The sequence below is a fragment of the Ahaetulla prasina genome, chromosome 1, assembly GCF_028640845.1.
Source record: "Ahaetulla prasina isolate Xishuangbanna chromosome 1, ASM2864084v1, whole genome shotgun sequence".
In the NCBI taxonomy this organism is placed as follows: Eukaryota; Metazoa; Chordata; class Lepidosauria; order Squamata; family Colubridae; genus Ahaetulla; species Ahaetulla prasina.
In genome coordinates this window covers 102667289-102687867 of record NC_080539.1, presented here as the reverse complement: position 1 = coordinate 102687867, position 20579 = coordinate 102667289, and the positions used below count along the sequence as shown (strand labels likewise).

The window sequence follows — 20579 nt, the reverse complement described above, 5'->3', positions numbered from 1 at the left end:
GGTTCTTTGGGGATAAGTTATTATGTTTAGTCTAGCTTTCTTATGTGCAAGATCATATGATGAAGTATATGTGCCTGACAGTACCCATGGCATCCATGCATTTCCATGAACAGTGAAGGATGTGGGAAAAAGTTTAAATTATATGATTGTGAAACATGTCTACAAAGGGTGTATTCATGTAAGAAGCTTTTGGGTGTAACAGAAAGAGAATTGGATCCAGAAAAACGAGATGGTCCTGGATGTCCAGGTTCACAGTAGCTTTTGACAAGTCACCGTTTTTACTCATTTTATTTCCAGCACATTTATCAGTAAAGAAAACTCAGTTAAAAGGTTTTAGCATCCTTTTTAAAAAAAAGTCTTTAAAAATCTCAAAATATTCGGGCAGATATTAGAAAAGAACAGACCTAATTTTATTTTTGCACTTCTAAGATATTTTGTTATTTTAGTTGCAATGACAGACAAGACCCTTTGATGAATTTTAAAGCAGACCAAATTATTAAATTGCTTACCATTCCCCCATTTAACATGCAAAACCAAAACAATTAATGAAAATTTGGAGTTAATAAAATTAATTTCAAAGAAGCAAGCTAAGTGATTGACTTACAGGATCAGCTGGTGCAATGTTAGAATCAAATTGGGTCAGAGTTTGTGAGCTGGAAGAGCGTTCACTAAATGTCTCCCACTGCTAAACAGACAGAGGAGAGACAACATGAGAATAGTCACCCCTGGAGAAGATTTAGCATAGTTCAGAGGTTGTAATGGCAGTTGTTTTTCTTTGGGGTGGGAGTGGGGGAAGCCAAAATATACATTTCAACAGTTTTCAGATTCTGTTTTGCAAAATCTTTTAAATCAATGTGAAATACTGTACAGATTAAACAAATCAATTTGAAAGTGAAAATCAGCATACTGATTGAGAATTTTTTTTTAATAAAATCAAACTACAGAAAACAGAAGCTTCGAAGTCAGTGCTGCTATTGCTACCAATATGTAAGATTCCTTGTTTTTTTATTTCATTTAAATAAACATTAATAATAAATTTATTTTATATAAGATCAGAAGTAAAATATCTCTTCATATTGGAAAAAAATTAAAAGAATTACATGCAAATTGCCATTGCTATACCTGAAAACATTTCTAATAAAGTACATTTTATACATAAATTAAAGATATGTTTGATAATTGAACAATTCAAAGTATTCAATGTATTCAATTATGTTTGATAATTAAATTCAAAGTAGTCAGTGTAAAAGGAGAGACTGCTTTAGCAATCATTTCAGTAAGATCCAAGACATGCCCCGTTGAAATATATAACTGCCAAGTCATTTTTTTTTCATGCATAAACTATGATACAGGCAAAACAGAAATAATCAGGTTTCCAAGCAATGAAGGAATTGGTCTGACATTCAATGCTCAAGATTACTTTTTGGAAGGAAAGGTTAATATCTCTGTTAGTGGAATGGTGAGTTAATTATTAGACATATGAAACATTTAAACAAATGGACTAAATATGTTTTCTTAGCAAATCAGGAGCTGCTTATGCTGGGAGAGAGCTTGGCTGATCATAAGGGGTGAACCTAGTTGGAGATATAGTTGCTTTTGGATAAACAAATTAAACTTAGCTGGGACAATGAACAAAAGAAAGTTAGTGTGGATGATATGCATACATGTTGTTTGTCATTAGTTAGAACTCTAAAATCTAATATATTCTTATATGAATATTTTGAAGAATTTTAGAAATTAAAAAGAAACCCAGAGACAATAATGTAGAAATCTAATGTGCCATGTAGTGGTGGTTTTTTAAAAAAATATTTATATAGTATTATGTATAATGGACAGAATTCAAAGACCTATGAGCAAGACTAACAGATAAAACTAAACAGATAAACAGAGTTGGAAGGGACCTTACAGGTCATTTAATCCAACCCCCTGCCCAAGCAGGAGACCCTACATCTGCCTCTACCTAGGATCGAACTCACAAACTCCCGATTGTGAGACAAGAGCTCCACCTCTAGGCCACTGGGTTTTTTGGGTTTCTTCAATAGCAGCTTTCTAAACTTAATTTGGCGTGTTGGAAAAGCAATCTGCAGCTTGCACAGAATTGGCGATTCAAGGAATTCTGTGGGAACTGTAAAATTTCCTTGCATGAATTATATATTCAGATATTTATCCAATATTGTTTGTTTGTTCGTTTCTAGATAGTATCTTTTGTATAATCTAAGGTATTTATGGGAAATAGAAAGCAGTTCAGTACCTCCCCCAACTCTTCCAAGATAAAATGAGGAACTTAGCAAGCAGCAAACAAATTTCTACTGACAAGCAGAAAACACCGACAAGCAGAAATGAAATTTGATACACATCAAAGGTTTCAACTGCAGCTGGTTAAATCCTCTAATATCCACTGTGTTTCATGCTTCCATGATGATGCCAGCCTGCTTTTATTGCCCCACTCATGTTATCAAACTAATATGCAAAGACCTTATGGCAGGGGTGTCCAAACTTGGTCCCTTTAAGACTTGTGGACTTCAACTCCCAGAGTTCCTCAGCCAGCTTTGCTGGCTGAGGGACTCTGGGAGTTGAAGTCCACAAGTCTTAAAGGGACCAAGTTTGGACACCCCTGCCTTATGGCATTTGACTACAGGCAATGCTGGCTTATTTTACTGAGTCTCTTCACATTCCTTTAAGTTTCAGTTTGCTGCCTGCTAATTTCTGACATGTATTGTATTAATGGACTCCAACTCTGCAAGATCATTTTCATGTTGATATATCTAATCCATTAAGAGTGGATTAATGTGTTCAAAGCTGGGAATGATAAAAAAAGGAAGGTTTCTAGTAAGGTTTTTGACTGTTAATTATTGTAATAATCTAATAGTGATTTTAATATTTTATTTTATTTTAACCGTACTGATTTTTACCATTAATTTTCTGTATCTCACATTATTTAATTATTGTAAGCCATCTAGAATGTTTACACACATAGAAAAGCAGGACATAGCTTTAACTGATAAATTTTTAAAAATACATTTTTTAAGGCCAAGAGACTGGAAGAAGTACCGTATATACTCGAGTATAAGCCGAGTTTTTCAGCACGTTTTTTGTGCTGAAAAACGTCCCCTCGGCTTATACTCGAGTATATACGGCTTATACTCAAGTTTTTTTTTTCTTCTTTTTTTCACATTATACCGGCCGGCGCGAACTTGGCGGGCTTTTGCTTTAGCGCGGGGAAGCCCTGCCGGTGCAGTGAGAGGGCGGGGCGGGGGAGCCGCCAGCCTTCTCGGCCGAGGGAGGGAGGGTTTCGCCGACCGGTAGGTGCCTCATTTCCCACCCTCGGCTTATACTCGAGTCCCCAGTTTACCCCAGTTTTTTGGGGTAAAATTGGGGACCTCGGCTTATACTCGGATCGGCTTATATTCGAGTATATACGGTAATTTGTTCAGCTAGTAATGAAGTTTTTAGGGGATCTACATAAACCGGCAAATAGTAGATTTATGGTTTTCTGAGCTGGTTTTTAGAATCAGAACAGAACATTATGAGCTCAAAACAAATCATTCTAAATATTTCAAATCTGGAACAATACAATTGTGTTTTGGAGATTTTGGTCCAGCTTGCTCCAAAACACATTGGCTGTTTTGAATATTCTGGATGAACCGGAAATTATGATTGGCCTCTTTTATTTATTTTATCCCTGCCCCATTTCCTGCCACCAATGCTTCCAACCTAACAAATGGAACACTGGTTCCATTTCTTAGCTAAAATGCCAGAAGAATATAACCAAAGGTCTTACTGGAGATTGCCACCTTATGTTTTGGAGCTATAGGAATCTAGTTGCCTATGTCAGGAAACAACACATTCTCCCTACATCCTGTTACAATCATGTGTTTCCTTTCAAATGGTATGCATCCATTAGGTGAGCAAGATCCCCCTTTAACTTTCAATATACCCCGTTTCCCTCCAGATGCAACCCAAGTATCAGATTCATCTTGACAGAAATTAGCAATATCAGTCAGCAATCTTTTGAACAAGTACCTTAAGATTCTTGGATATTTCCAATGGAAGGGAGAGCAACAGCTAACTAGCATGAACCCAAACTTCCCAGAGAGCTAGTTCATCAAGATATCTCTATATGATGGAATTCCAAATCTCTGTTATTAAAGGTTCTGCATTATGTGGCAAAGCATTCAAAATGTGTATTTCCTTAATCAACCAGAATGAAAACCCACAGGCAACATAATTCACTGCAGCTGCTTCAAAATAGTGCCTGGTTCTGGGATGGCGTCTCACAAAGCTAAGGAGTGGAATGGCGAACTCTCCGTCCTAAACCAGCCATTTCACCCCTCAGCTTTCCTATACAGTATGGCACCATATGGTATCATCCTTGAAGTGGGCAACATTTTGAAGGAGCCACAATCCACTGCAAAATGATGTCCACTTCTGGAATGGTGCTGGGGCTCTGTGTAGGAAGGCCTTGTGGCTAAGCAGCTGCTTCTCAAAGGAGAACTTCAGAAAAGATAACACACAGAGCTGTGATGGGGCATAGGGAAGAGGTTGTAGACCCAACGGGATGGGAAACAAACCCAAAGCTTGCAGGGACCCAGCAGGGTGGGATGGGAAAAAGATAGGCTGCAGGGTCCCTCTGGTCAAAAGTCTGAATTTCCTCCACACGACTGTGGGGGTGATGCAATGGTAGTAACTTTGGGCAGCAGTCTTTGTTCAATGCCACCATCATTTCAAATGGTCGCTGACTCTCTGTATTTGCTTAGACTGCTGAGCCATCTAATAAGCCAATGGTTGTAGTGAAGATTTGTATGGTTTTTTTTTTTCTCTTCAAGGTCTTCCATCCTTTGTTGCCCCAAAACGGAGGCAGGCACCCTTTCCAAGACCAGTGGATACAGTTAGAATTTTGAAATACAGAGGGCAAACTCAAATAATGACTTTTTAGTGAAGTAATATATATATATATATATATATATATATATATATATATATATATATATATATATATATATATATATATATATATATATATATATATATATATATGGCACTAAAACTATTTAGTTTGAGATACTGCAGAAACTTGTAAATTGACCACTGCTTGGACTAGGAGATCCTTGTAATTTTGAATTCTAATATAAATGGCCTATGGAAGCATATATACAAACATTAATGAGAATTGTTAGTGGGAATAATTCTTGAAAAGACAAATATTTAGCATCACGCTAATATATTTTGCAATATAAGCATTGCTCAAACTATTGAATGCTCTAAATAATTTCTGCTTTCCCAGTTTCACTCAGATACTTTCAGCTTCTAGAAGAATTTCAGAAAATTGAATTAAATTCAGAAATTTCATTTGAGACATGAAACTTCCAGGGAATAAATGATAAGCTGAAGAAAGCTCCACTAAAAGCCGGGGCTAATGACTGCAGTTGAATGAAGAGCTGGTTAAATAGACTAGATCTTCATAATTCTCCATACAGTTGCTCCTCATGAAGAGACTGCCAGACAGAAGTCTCCAATGGGTTTAGAGCTCTGGGAGATGAGCGGTATTAAACTTTGTTTGGCACCTTTGTATGCATTAAGTTTGCATACTTCTTTTCCAATCACTTTTGAAAATTATTTAATTGCTTTTCAGCTACTAGGAAACTTTGGACTGACAGGTTAATTTACCGCAACAGATAAGTTTCTTTCAAGTTTTAAATAGACCTTTTAAGATTTTTTTTTTAATAAACAGCAAAATGCTGATTAGAATTTTGATTTTAGAATGTAATAAATAAAGAGTCCAGATTTGAAATACAATTTGGAAATTAATTATAAGAATTCTTCCCATGAGGAAATGCTTAAATCTTTTTTTTTAAAAAACATGATAAATGGGACTTTAAAGGTTGGACACTGGAAAGAACTAAAGATTACAATTAAAGGGGAAGAACACTTGACTTACCAATACAGAATGAAGCAAAATATTTTAAGACTGAACACACTTGACTAAAGGTTAGGGTTAGGGTTAGGTTAGAGTTTTGAACAGTGGACCCAGAAATTAATTTCAACAAGGTCTGGCCTGTATTTAAAAAGGGTTATGGAAGAGGAACAACTTTTACCTGACAAGATTGTCAGGCCTGGAAACCATACTAGGCCTTAGGTTTCCAGACGCTGCCACATTTTTCCTCTGAGGGGTATGGTAACATTCTTCAAGCAGTCAAGGTCGGATTGTGTTCACATCTGCAGAAGGAGTGGCAAGAAGAGGTTTCGAATAAAGTGGAAGAACGTTGGACCATGTGACTGGCAAAGGGGTTAGGGGAGTGGGACTCTTGGGGTTTATATAACTGGGAAAAGAATCCGGAAGTTTCAGTTTTGGAATTTCACTCATTATGTGCCAGTTTCCTTATGCTAGTAAAGAACTCTGAAAGACAATGGCTTCTGAGGTTTTTTTTTATGCAGAGGAGGTTTTTCTGGAACCTTGACACTGAGACTGATCTGAAAGTGGACTTAAAAAGATAGGCTACAAGAATGATATGGAAAAAGATGATACAATAAAGCCAGTGGATGTCTTAATAATTAAAAGGAGCATGCAAATAACAAACCAAGAGAGTGGCCTGGATAATCTTCCTACAAAAGAGGCTTATTAAAGCTTTAAAGATTTTTGGGAGGAGTGACAGAAAAAAACAAAAGAAATCAAGTTCTAGCACACTATTTAAAGGGATTAAAGATCAGGATTGTTAAAAGTAAAAAGAAGGAATATAAAGTTGGTTTATTTGACCAAGGTTAAAATAAATATATTGTTATCTCTGGTAACCCTTAATAGACTTTTGCTGATCAGGACTGAATGATGAGATTTGTTTATAGATAAGAGGTGAGACATGGGAAGAAGAGATCATTTGTATTTTAAGAGAAGAGACTGTTTATATTTATGATGACGAGGTAAGCTATTTATTTATTTATTTTCCTTTTTCCTTACTATATTATTTTTTCTCTTTTTAATTTTTATACACCTTCCATTTTTTAGTTTATATTAGTTTTATTGTTGTAATTGTAATTTTTAATAAAATTACTATAAAAACTATTTTTTTTAAATGAGCCTTCACCAAACAAGGATTTTTCAAATGTGCTGAAATCTAATTCCCAGTCAGTGGCCAGACTGATTTAAATGGAAGTCTGAGTGTACTAGATATAGGCAAGAAGACTTGCATGTGCTTTCTGGTCTAAGTCAAAAGGGGAGTAGAACCTAGTCAATTTAAATAATCCCAGAAAACTAAACAGGACTGGACAGTGACTAGCATTTGGATGGGAAACCACCAGAAACTTTCCCAGGTTTTAGATTAGAGATTTAGATTAGGGAAATCAAAAAAGGAAAGGCAAAAAAAGTTATGGCAAATCACATCCATGCTTTTGCCAAGCAAACATAGACAGTCACTAGGAATCCAAGTCACCTCAAGAGTCTAACAGCAAAAAATGAACTGAATCACTCCAAAAGGAAGCTCTCTAATCTTTTCCACCTTATAGAGAGCTGAAACCATCCTCAAGAAATTAGCAAAGGACCTATGCAGGATTTAGAACAGAAATCACTGACGGACAGAATAACTTTTGTTTTAATGACCAGGGGGAAAAAAAAGTAAAAAAAGGTGAGCTTTTGTGTACAATCCCAATTAATTCTCCAGTTATCATGACAACTACCTTAATACATTCTCTAGTTATCATGACAAGGATCAAGCCTATACACAGCAACATTAAACTTAACCCCCAAATTTAGAACACAATCCAATCTACACTGTGTTATACATTCATTCTTAAAGTAGGAACTTCTAACGAAATAAAGCATATTTTGCTAACCTCGCTGCTTTGATTCAGTTCAGGCCACGTTTGATTAAGTGATGGCATTGATGGCGATTTGCTTGGCGGTGCTTCTGCTGGGGAACTTGCAAAACCTACCTCAGCAGACTGATCCCCCACTTCTGAAACAGGAACCACTACAAAAGCCAAACACAACATTTTAGCAATGTCTTTAAAACTGTGTGGTAATAGTTTGTTGCAATTTCATAACATGTTATTTTTGAACATTTATCAACCTATTTCAGAGATTCTCCATTATGCAGAGAATTGTACTATATTTACTTTATTTTTCCAGCACGTTGTAGTACACTTAGCTCCATTATAAATATTCTATAATGGCTTCCCCATGGGGTATTTGGGAAATCACAGGGTTTGTGGGCAGTTCTGTCATTTATCCTGCTCTCTGCTCCACTATATTAAAAAAGTGTTTCAATTTTACTGCAAATCAAAGTATCACCGACCACACAGATTTCATTAATGACTCTAAGCCCTATGAACATTCTCAGAAAATAAAGTAATAGTTAAGTAGTATACTATATAGTCTAGGGAAAGAGACAATAGAAACTAGTAGCAAGTGTATTTGGGCTAGAAAGAATGTTTTGATTATTCTCCATATTGTATATGATATTTTAATTATTTTTTACATTTTTTCTGCTAATTTCCCTCGCTTGTTTTGATACATGTATTATGTAGGCTTTGCATATTTCTTAGCATGACAAATTTACCTGCCATAAAGTAGCAATTTTGTTTTGTCAGCTCTGTGCTTAACTTCTTGAGCAGGCTATTTTTCTTTCAGCCTTATCAGTTTGCCTTCCTGTAAAAATTGTGCTTTATGATTGGTTATATCAAAATTGGAGATATGCCCACCAGCCTGAAAATACTGCATACTCTGGTAGAAGAGGAAACTAACTAGAAAAGCTATATTGCATGTTTTGGATTCGACCTGTTTCATATAAGCATAGCAGAAATTTTGCTACAGCAAAATAACCTAATATTTTCCTTTTTCAAAAGTTTTCCTTATAATTTAAGTTAATATTTATTTATTTATTTATTTATTTATTTATTTATTTATTTATTTATTTATTTATTTATTATTTAAATTTGTATACCGCCCTTCTCCCGAAGGACTCAGGGCGGTTCACAGCCAAGTAAAAAACACAGTACACTATAAATACAATTAAAATACAGTTAAAAAACTTATTAAATTGGCCACGATTAAAATTTAGGACTAAAACCCATTAAAACCCATAAACTTAAAACACTAACCCAGTCCAGCGCAGATGAATAAGTGGGTTTTAAGCTCATGCGAAAGGTTCGGAGGTCCGGAAGTTGACGAAGTCCTGGGGAGTTCGCCCAGAGGGCGGAGCCCCACAGAGAAGGCCCTTCCCTGGGTGTCGCCAGACGACACTGTCGCTACCGACGGCACCCTGAGGAGTCCCTCTGTGAGAGCGCACGGGTCGGTGAGAGGTATTCGTAGCAGCAGGCGGTCCCGTAAGTAACCCGCCCTATGCCATGGAGCGCTTTAAAGACGTTCACCAACACCTTGAAGCGCACCCGAAGGCCACAGGTAGCCAGTGCAGCCTGCGAGGATAGGTGTCACTCGGGAGCCACGAGGGCTCCTCTATCACCAGCGCAGCTGCATTCTGACTAACTGTAGCCTCCGGATGCCCCTCAAGGGGAGCCCCATGTAGAGAGCATTGCAGTAGTCCAGACGAGACGTCACAAGGGCGTGAGTGACTGTGCACAAGGCATCCCGGTCTAGAAAGGGGCGCAACTGGCGCACCAGGTGGAAAGCTCTCCTGGAGACGGCCGTCAAATGGTCTTCAAAAGACAGCCGTTCATCCAGGAGAACGCCCAAATTGCGCACCCTCTCCATCGGGGCCAATGACTCGCTCCCGACAGTCAGCCGTGGACTCAGCTGACTGTACCGGGATGCCGGCATCCACAGCCACTCCGTCTTGGAGGGATTGAGCTTGAGCCTGTTTCTCCCCATCCAGACCCGTACGGCTTCCAAACACCGGGACAGCACTTCGATAGCTTCATTGGGGTGGCCCGGTGTGGAAAAGTACAGCTGGGTGTCATCAGCGTACAGCTGGTACCTCACACCGAAGCCACTGATGATCTCACCTAGCGGCTTCATATAGATGTTGAACAGAAGGCGAGAGTCGACCCCGCGGCACCCCACAAGTGAGGCGCCGCGGGTCGACCTCTGCCCCCGTCAACACCGTCTGCGACCGGTCGGAGAGATAGGAGGAGAACCACCGATAAACGGTGCCTCCCACTCCCAATCCTCCAACCGCGGCAGCAGGATACCATGGTCGATGGTATCAAAAGCCGCTGAGAGGTCTAATAGGACCAGGGCAGAGGAATAACCCCTATCCCTGGCCCTCCAGAGATCATCCACCAACGCGACCAAAGCCGTCTCAGTGCTGTAACCGGCCGGAAGCCGGACTGGAACGGGTCCAGATAGACAGTTTCCTCCAGGTGCAGGGGAACTGATATGCCACCATATTTCTACAACCTTCGCCGGGCGAAGGTTGGAGACCGGACGATAATTACCTAAAACAGCCGGGTCCAGGGAAGGCTTCTTGAGGAGGGGCCTCACCACCGCCTCTTTCAAGGCGGCCGGAAAGACTCCCTCCAACAAGGAAGCACTCGTAATCCCCTGGAGCCAGCCTCGTGTCACCTCCTGAGTGGCCAGCACCAGCCAGGAGGGGCACGGGTCTAGTAAACACGTGGTGGCATTCAATCTACCCAGCAACCTGTACATGTCCTCGGGAGTCACAGGGTCAAACTCATCCCAAACAACATCACCAAGACCGCCCTCAGACGTCCCGTCCGAATCGCCACAATTTTGGTCCAGGCCGTAATACATTCCATATGTTAAGAACAAAGAATAGTTTCTTTGAACAACAAAAAATTAGCAGCGTTCTAGTTTCGTATATTTGATGGCTATCATAGGGTGACTTTACTGGCCAGGATCTAGAAAATTATATGAGATTGCAAGAACTTTTGCAAAGATAGGGAAAATGCAAAATTTCTGTTTTATTAAAAAAAAAATTATTTTATTTTTTTATTCTGTCTTATGGAAACCACTTTCAGAAGTTCTCCTTAAAGGATAGCCCTTGGCCACATATTATGTTATACAGAAAAAAAGACTGCTTGATTAGCTTCTTTATGGCATTAGAGTATAATCTTTAGGTGTGTTCATTCTAAAATATCATTAAAACAGATTGCTATTTCCTGGCTGTAAAAAGGAGGTTGCTAGGTTGGGGTATCATGCATGTTGCTTTGTTAGTAATACAAACTATCCTCTTTATTTTTATATTTTAAATTGTTTGATTAAATTGTAACACAGGTGAAATATATTTTTCTCTCCAATAAGCAGACATGTAGCATTACAAGGATCTAAAAAACATTTTGAAGCGAGCTGAATAATAGTTTCCCACAAAACAAACATTTAAAGGACTTTTCACAGTAAAACAAATATCTCATGTGAACTCTGTGTTTCCCTCAACATATGAGTTACTGAACACACATATAATTTACATGGTAGAGAATAAGTAACTAGCTGGAAATATAAACTTTAGCCACCTAGAATCATCGACAAATGGACAACTTAGAAAGCAATAGAAGCAATAACGATTAATTGAAAGTTCAATAAGAGACATTTTATCTCCTGTAATAGAATGCTTGAGTAAATGCAAGTAGAATCAACTTACATTTTTTATAAACTATTGTAGTTTACATACATAAGGACAGAAATTTCTGTCTCAAAAAGAAAATCAGTTTTATACAGACACACACAAGAGAATGAAATACTGTAAAACAATTGCAATGCACATGCAGTACAGTTTGTGTTACACATCCTTTAGCAACTAATTTGGAGGAGGAAAAAAGTACCTGCTGAGTCCTCCAAATCAATCAACTTCGGCATTAAACTTTCTGGTAGTTTTTCCGGCAAGTCATAACCATTCTTCCTAGCAACCACTAGATGGAAAGCAGCACAGAACTCATCCAGTGTTAATGCACCATCTTTATCAAAATCCGACAGCTCCCTGAAATGAAATTATTTAATTTTATTGTACTTTTTTTTTTTGGAAAAAAAAAACACCTTTTCTGTATTTTCCCAAAGTTTTTCAAATTGAGAAAAAGTAATTTGAAGAAGTTCTTCCAAATAATCAGATATTTTTCCATGGTAAACATTAGCCTTTCATAGTCTGGTATATTGTATTTAAAACACAATTAATTGAATCCTGAGAATCCATGAGCTCATGGAATGCTCCTATTGGATGAAGAACAATAACCAATTAAAAAAAAACTAATTTACCCCATTTTTTTAAAAAAAGAAAACCTTGAAAAAGTTCTCCAAAGATTAAAAGAGTACTTATAGGTACTCTACACATAGAGGTGACACAGGAGAATTATTAGGAAAGGCAAACTGCCAGAAATCATTTTTGTATGCCTCTTTGCCAAAAGGAGTTTATACAGGTAGTCCTTGACTTATAACCACAATTGAGCCCCAAATTTCTGTTGTTAAGTGAATTTTGTCCCATTTTACAACCTTTCTTGCCCCAGTTGTTAAGTTACTCACTGCAGAGATGGGCTTCACACACTATAGCAACTGGTTAGCCCAGCACTGCAAATGTGAGTGTGCATGCTCGCTTCGCTCGTGCGCCATCCACGCATGTGTATGACGTCAAACAACACGGCAATTCGCTTGCGCGTGCTGTCCACATATGCATGCAATGTCAAACTACATGGCAATTTGTGCACGCATGCCATCCGCACATTCATGCATCAAAAACACAGCGATATAGAACGGGATTGTGCCTGGGCGGGTGGGTGGGGGTGGCCCCCCCCACCCTCAGGTCGCTACTGGTTTGCTGGTTTGTCCAAACCAGCTGAATACCACTTCTGACTCACTGCAGTTGGTAAGTCAGTAACCCAGTTGTTAAGTGAATCTGGTTTCCCCATTGACTTTACTTGTCAGAAGGTCGCAAAAGGGGGCCACATGATCCCAGGGTACTGCAACCATCTTAAATATGAACCAATTGCCAAATATCTGGATTCTGATCACTTGACCATGCTGCAAAGGTTGTACCTGTGAATGTTAGTGAAAAAAACTGAATGTTTTTTCAGTGCTGTTGTAACTTTGAATGGTTATTTGAATGGTCATTAAACAAACTGTTGTAAGCTGAGGACTACCTGTAATGTATCAGAAACCAATCTATTCACACAATATTAACTCAGAATCAAAGCTGTGGCATTCAGTATTGGGGAAACCTTGAAGAGAACCCTAATTTTCTGCTGTGCAAGAAAAGCTAATAACGATTAAATTTGGATAACTATTTCTTAAAGAATGTGAAGGGAGCATCTTATCCAATGAAGCATTCAAAGCAATTGCCCCTTTAGACTTGCAGTGATAGGTAATATGGAAAGTACATCAAACTGAGCTACTATCTTGTCCCTTAAAATCTAGATTACAACTCTTATCAGACAATATAAATGAAATTGTAGCCCCAAATATTTAGAGTGACATGAAGGCATACATAAAAAATATTATTTGAACAATAATTGGGCCCAGACTATGTCATATTTACTTCATACAGAAAACAAAAGGCAGAGGTTGTGATTAATTTGTTCTACTGATTGGGGCTAATACATGTAATCCTTGTTTAGCGATTGCTTTGTTTATTAACTGTTCAAAGTTTTGATAGTGATGACAAAGTAATTTCAGGACCAGTTCTCGCATTTATGACCTTCACAAGTCTATAAAGCAAAGGAAAGCTGAAGTAAGATCACAAACAAGTTATGGTTTCACGTAGCAATAGCTTTGCTTAACAATGGAATGGTCAATCCCAGTTCTTGTCATTAAATGAGACCACCTGTAATTTGGATATAAGTATGAAGTTTTATGTTTGTTTCCTTGGTAATTACAACAAAATTTAATATGAGATCATGTCAAATGGAAACTTACTCAATTTTAACAGAAATATGATATAAGCTTCTAAATTACATTTATTTTTAAGACAAGAGGTTTCAATGCAACAAAGATGATTAGGGGACTGGAGGCTAAAACATATGAAGAACGGTTGCAGGAACTGGGTATGTCTAGTTTAATAAAAAGAAGGACTAGGGGAGACATGATAGCTGTATTCCAATATCTCAGGGGTTGCCACAAAGAAGAGGGACTCGGGCTGTTCTCCAAAGCACCTGAGGGTAGAACAAGAAGCAATGGGTGGAAACTGAACAAAGAAAGAAGCAACTTAGAACTAAGGAGAAATTTCCTGACAGAACAATTAATAAGTGGAACGACTTGCCTTCAGAAGTTGTGAATGCTCCAACACTGGAAATTTTTAAGAAAATGTTGGATAACCATCTGACTGAGATGGTGTAGGGTTTCCTGCCTGGGCAGGGGGTTGGACTAGAAGGCCTCCAAGGTCCCTTCCAACTCTGTTGTTATGTTATGTTATGTTATGTTATGTTATGTTATGTTATGTAAATGGTAGCGTTGGTTGCTAGACATTTCAGTTTTATTACCAAATAATTTGGGCTCTTAGTTTAAATAATTAAATGAGTTTAAATAATTATACTTTAACTTACCAGATATGTGAAAGTTCAAGAATAGGAAGCTTTGATTTTGTGAAAAATTCTTTAGCTGCGGAACCTAAAAATATTAAATTTATTTATTTGTAAAATGTATTTGCCGCCCATCTTACACAGAGTATTTATAATCATAATTGTAAATTTAGTATAAGCTATATCTATGACACAAAAGCTAGTGAGTTTTTAAAGATACACTAGGCTGGGGGCTGGGAGCATAATGAGCTCAAAAATGCAAATGTAGAAAATCATTACAAAACATTAAAGCTAAGAAATTCACAAAAGGGCTTACACAATATTTAATAGGCTCTCTTATGAATAAAGAATTCTATTAACAGAAGGATCTCTGATCTAGCAGAAATTAATACCAAAAGCTGCATGGAAATTTCTTTCCTCACAATCTCATTCCCTGGCTCAGTTTTCTTAAAGGTGCAGAAGAAAATGAAGAACTCTTTTAGTAACATCTTTAGTTACTACGTGCCAGGAATCTCTTTACTGAAATCTGAACTACTGGTATGTAAATTTTGTAAAACCAGTCTAATATTAGATAATTATACAATTATTCATTGTATCATATGCGCTTAAAAAGCTTACCTGGAATATATCCATTCAGATCAGGCTGAATAGTTTTAAACTGATTTACATAATATTGCCTTTGTTCATCTGTTATTTTCCAAGGATCATCATAACTACTCGACTGCCTACGAATTTCATTTGTTGTTGTAGCTGATGCTACAGTTCGTACTGTAGTCTGGTCCTGCAATAAAATATTTGTCTTCAGCATTTTCTAGCTTTATTGACAATCTTCTGTATTTATTTGCCTGGAAAAAGGAAACAATTGTAGACTTCTGACTAGCGCTAGCTCAGTAGACCCATAATTTTCCCCCCCCAATATTTAAAGGGTCCTTATGACTGTGAGCTCAGCCACCTACTCCCTAGATCCATCACCCTCCTGTCTAACTAAAACTGCCCAGCCCTGGTGGCACAGTGGTTAGAATGCAGTATTGCAGACTAATTCTCCCAATTGCCAGCAATTCGATTCTCATCAACTCAAGGTTGACTCAGCCTTCCATCCTTCTGAGGTCAATAAAATGAGGATCCAGTTTATTGGGGGCAACATGCTAACTCTGTAAACCGCTTAGAGAGGGCTGTAAAGCACTGTGAAGCAGTATATAAGTTTAAGTAGCATTGCTGTCTTGTGGAGGAGCTCTTGTGGCAATGTCTTATTCCTTGAATAAGAGAGTCTGACCCTTCCCTAAGAAGCACTACTGGATCACATCATACTGGACAACTAATCTCTCCCCTTTTTTCAGTCAGGATTCAGGCCTCAGTAGGGGATGGCAATGGCATTGGTTATGCTTTTGGATATTCTCTGGTGGCAGCAGGATGGAGGTTGTGAAACCATCCTTGCTCTATTTGACCTGGCAATAACATGGTATCTTTGTGGATAGTCAGTGGTAATTGGATAGAAGAGATCAGCCCCTATCCTGGTACTCTCTCTTCTCCTATTCAACATCAACATGAAGCCTTGTGTCACCATGGAATGTGGTATCTTCAAAATGCTAAGGATACCCAATTATACTTTTCTGCTCCTGGTGACTTAACCAATGCAGTTGATATCTTATCCTAGTAACTAGAGACTATGGGAGCCTAAATGGGGGAATACCAAACGTCAACTGAATCCTGATAGAATTAAGTGACTCTGGGTTTTGGGGTCCTCTGGCTCAGATACTATGCCATCATTGGTACTTGGGTTGCAGTGTCCCATACAGATTTAGTGCACAACTTGCAGATCCTTCTAGATTTGTGATGCCTGCTCAAAGAGCACATGACAATCATAACTAGGAGGGCTTTTGCACAGCTTTGTGTTATGTACCTATGGTGCCTATATCTGGACTGGGAGACTGCTCACTGATGCTCTGGTCATCTCTCAAATGGACTACTTTAATACGCTTTACATGTGATTGCCCTTGAAGAGTATCTGGAAGGTCGGGCAGGATGCGAAATGCAAAGGCGTGGATAATGTGTTGCCCGAGAACAGTACACATTACACCTCTGCTTTGTGAGTTACACCGATTGCCAGTTTACCCCTGGATCCCATTCAAGGTGCAGGTTTTGACCTTTAAAATCCTCTATGGTAAGGGGCTGGGTTTGAGGGACCAACTCCATGCAATTACATCTGTCCATTGCATCAGGATATATGCTGCAGGTCCAATCTATGAAAGTGTTTCATCTGGCAAGAGATGGTCTTATTTGCCATGGTACCCGCCCTCTGGAACATCATCCCCACTGAGGTGAGATTGGTCTCATCCTTGACATCTTTTCGGAAGTCTCTTAACGCATGGGTCAGCAGGCCTGGAGATCTCAATGAAATGATGATTTGATGAAATGGCTGCGTTGTTTTTAACATCAATTCTGTGTTATTTTATTATTAATTATTGATGTCTTTTAATTGTAGTTTTAATATTCGGATGTTATAATTGCTTTTACTGTAAGCCACTTAGTCCCTCTACTCTTGAGATGGGCAGATTTATGTGACAGATAAATAAATAATTTGAAATGACAACAGCCATATAAGCAACATAATGTTATGAAAAGTGTGCATAGAAGAAGAGTTTTAAAAAAATAAAAAAACAACGAAAAGCTGACAACTGGTTTTACAAATGAGCTTTAAAATTAAGATTCCTTGACCAAGAATCTTCAGTGATACATGTTCAATGCCAGATTACATTTTGAGAAAGGAAGAATGAATTAGAGCTTAGTCTTAAAAGACATGTGAAGACACAGCACAAACCTTTAGCAGCAATATGAAAATGACTGACGTTATTTGGAATGAAGCAAATAAAATAATACTAATAAAATGTCACACCTGGACAGAAGCAGGATGCATGGTTAAAATAGTACTGGTTGGTGTATTATCTGCAAAACTGACCCAGTTTTCTTGATGCGGTGGAGGTGAATGGCCAGACCACACTGGATCACCGGAATTACAGGAGCCTAAAAATCAGAATGCATATCAGTTTCAAAATCAGTATAACAGTCTATTCAAGAAATGTCTGTCTTGAAACACTTTTAAGAAGTTAGCTGAAACAGTAGTTTGGTCAGGGAGTTAGAAAAATTTAATGCAGAATCCTAATAATATCATTTCAAATGAAATTTGAGTTCAACCACATACTCTTTTTAAGTCTGCATTCTTGATTTCCTAATTCATATACCGATTTCACAATAATTCTCTCGGTAACCTCATTATTACTACAAAGATTGCTTAGCAAGGCTTGGTTTCCTAATCTGTCAGTCAGACATGTTACAATTTGCAGTTTTCTAGCAGAACAAATTTGAATGTAACAAACTGGGCATCCCAAATCTGAAGGTGTAATAAGAGCAATGAATGAGCTTAAGACTTACTCCTAATAAACAAAACTTTAATACAACAACAATATACTGTCAGAGATACTTTCTGTAATAAATACCAACCAAACAATGGTTGCAATGGGTGATTCTTTCACTTAATTAGATAAGAGACTTTAGAGCTTCTTTTGATGACTGTTGGGGGTTTCCTAGTTCAGTAAAATAAAATTAAAATTCCCTGGTTGTGATAACTATGAATCCCCAAATCTGAGGATTCCTTTCAAAACTCATGCCAATATTTTCTATCAGTTTCCCACCAATTTTTAATTTAAGTTGAAAAATATCTGTAGTGATGGAATAAAGATATCCACTGCTCTAAGCTATGTGAAAAAGGAAAGATATAAAAATCAACGAATGAACTTTAATTACTTCATAATTACTGAAGTAGAATATATTAGCTTAATTATATTCATTTGGGGCTTTATCAAATTAGGGATTTTACACTGTTTACATCCCTGAAACCATTCAACTCCCTATTCATTAGTCAATATATTTGTCAGATGCCAAGAGATGGGTGGTGGCTAAATCCGAACCAAAGGGATTATATTAAGGACTATGTGATGTACAGATTGAGACAGCAGGCTACAGCAAACATTGTTAGCTTGTTAAGATTGATGCCTACCATTTCTCTATGGCTTTATGGAAAGATAAGGTACAGGTGGAAGAATTACAAGGTGATGCAAAGATGCAACCTCTCCTTGCTGGTTTGGGCTATTCTTTACATTTTCTTTTGTGGGCTTCAGTTATTTAATGAAGCGGCATGTGCCTATCATAAGGGCAGATCACTTAACTTCAGAGCCTCCTGTTTGTTACAGATGCCTTATTCCAGAATAGCTTGCCGAGATCACACTGTGTCTTTCAGTGTTGTCTCTTAGGAAAGCAGCAAAGACTGCTTTTCCACAGAGCCTATGGACAAGAGACCTCCTACATAAAAGCAATGGCATTTTATTAGAGGCTGGTCAGTATGAAGCTGTTTATATTATTTTTATCACTGTCTGTTTATATCTGCTTTTATTATTTTGGGAATATAAGCCATCTGCAATCTTCAAGTTGGTGGCATAAAACTATTACAAAGGTGAGATGCTATATCCTCAGCCTTAACAAGAAAGTATAAACCAACTTAATCAATTGCTTAATAGAGTCATGAATAAAAATACATAATATGTTCTAATTGGAGCCTAAACTTCCTACTAGTCAGTGCTTCAAGGTAAACATCATACAATTCTAGAATTCTACTCCATGGATAACAGAATATAAAAACAGAATCTTAAAATCTGGTTTCTCCTCCCTCCCTCTAGTCTAGAGTATCAAATGGGGTGATCTTGAGTTTCCTTCTCACACCTTCCTGTTTCACAGGCTAAGTTTGTGTTTCTCCAATGGTTGCTGCATATTTTCTGGAAGGCAATATCTACACCAGGGGTGTCCAAACTTGGTCTCTTTAAGACTTGTGGACTTCAATTCCCAGAGTTCCTCAGCCAGCTTTGCTGGCTGAGGGACTCTGGGAGTTGAAGTCCACAAGTCTTAAGGGACCAAGTTTGGACACCCCTGATCTACACTCTTCCATCTCTCTCTCTCTATCTAGCACACACATGCACACAGACACACACAATTTCATTGCATCTAATTGCAGTGGAATTAGCAAGCTTTTCCCTAATGGAAAAAAGGGAAAAATCAGAATGAAGAGACAATTGACAATTGTCTCAATTAACAATTGAGAAGTTAACATAGGGAAGTATAGTGTATATTATAGTAGTATAGTATTTGACCCTTAAAAGGGGGGTGAATGGTAAGGGGATAGTAGAAACAAGTGGGATTCAGAGATAAATGTGGGTATGTGTATCTTTTCTTTATTAATTTAATTAATTAATTTTGAATCCATATTCAATGAAAAGCGGGCATAATTACCTGTTATGAGAGGGAGGGAAGGAGAGGGAGAGGGAGAGGGGGAGGAGGAGAGGGAGAGGGAGAGAGAGACAGAGAGAGAGATTTCAAGCTTTTCCTTGAAAGCACAATATGACATATCTGTGTCTATGGGGATACCAAAATAGGCTGTTAGAAGTAACATTTTATAATTCATAACTAACCTAGATAAATTTCCTTTGAATCAAAATCCAACTTCTGAAGATTTGATGAAAACACAGGTTTCTTGGGAACTTTATGAAATACTGAGGTAGATTAATACTTTTTTTTTGCCTTCTGGCATGCTCTCTGATGTCAGCTTCTAGTTTTTACACACACACACACACACACACACACACACACACACACACACACACTTCAGAGTAAGTGAAAGATTAACACTCTTTTTGCTAACCTAGCAAGACTTTAACAGCAATATTATTTACACTTAGAGAGATATTGATATGGAAATTTGAAACAAACAATGTCCCAGATTAAGATCTTGCTAAAATATTATTCTTGTAGTCTGCTCAACAATTGTTTAAAAATACAGTATATATTTTGATACAGAAAGGATGTGAATCCTCTTTTCTTCTTTAGAATACATACAGGAAAACCCAGAAAAGCCCTGAAAAATCCTGTACACCTCTTGAATTACCGGCTAACCTGTTTAAAGTTCCTCTAATTCTCTGTGAAAGGGAGGGAAGAATTGGGGAGACAATTAAGTCTGCATTTTCTAATTTTTATAAGTTAGTAAGTATGACTTACAACCACAACTGAGTCAAAATTTTCGGCTGCTAAGGCGAAACATTTGTTAAGTGAATTTTGCCCCATTTTATGAC

General features: G+C 37.8%; 1 protein-coding gene across 9 annotated transcripts in view; it reads right to left on the bottom strand.

The window, feature by feature from the left end:
• REPS1 (RALBP1 associated Eps domain containing 1) overlaps nucleotides 1-20579 on the bottom strand; it is a 54615-nt gene that overhangs the window by 19197 nt on the left and 14839 nt on the right. For 6 of the 9 annotated variants that reach the window (XR_009153628.1, XM_058170816.1, XM_058170777.1 and 3 more), the window contains 6 exons: nucleotides 17300-17427; nucleotides 15025-15187; nucleotides 14431-14494; nucleotides 11728-11882; nucleotides 7825-7961; nucleotides 605-685 (listed from right to left, as the gene is read on the bottom strand). Coding sequence is in view for 8 of the 9 variants with exons in the window: in XM_058170816.1 (XP_058026799.1) it covers nucleotides 605-685; nucleotides 7825-7961; nucleotides 11728-11882; nucleotides 14431-14494; nucleotides 15025-15187; nucleotides 17300-17427 (728 nt within the window). In the remaining variant the exon portion in view is untranslated. The remainder of the gene's footprint in view (nucleotides 1-604; nucleotides 686-7824; nucleotides 7962-11727; nucleotides 11883-14430; nucleotides 14495-15024; nucleotides 15188-17299; nucleotides 17428-20579) is intronic. The other 3 variants (XM_058170785.1, XM_058170795.1, XM_058170768.1) reach the window with 2 other exon arrangements.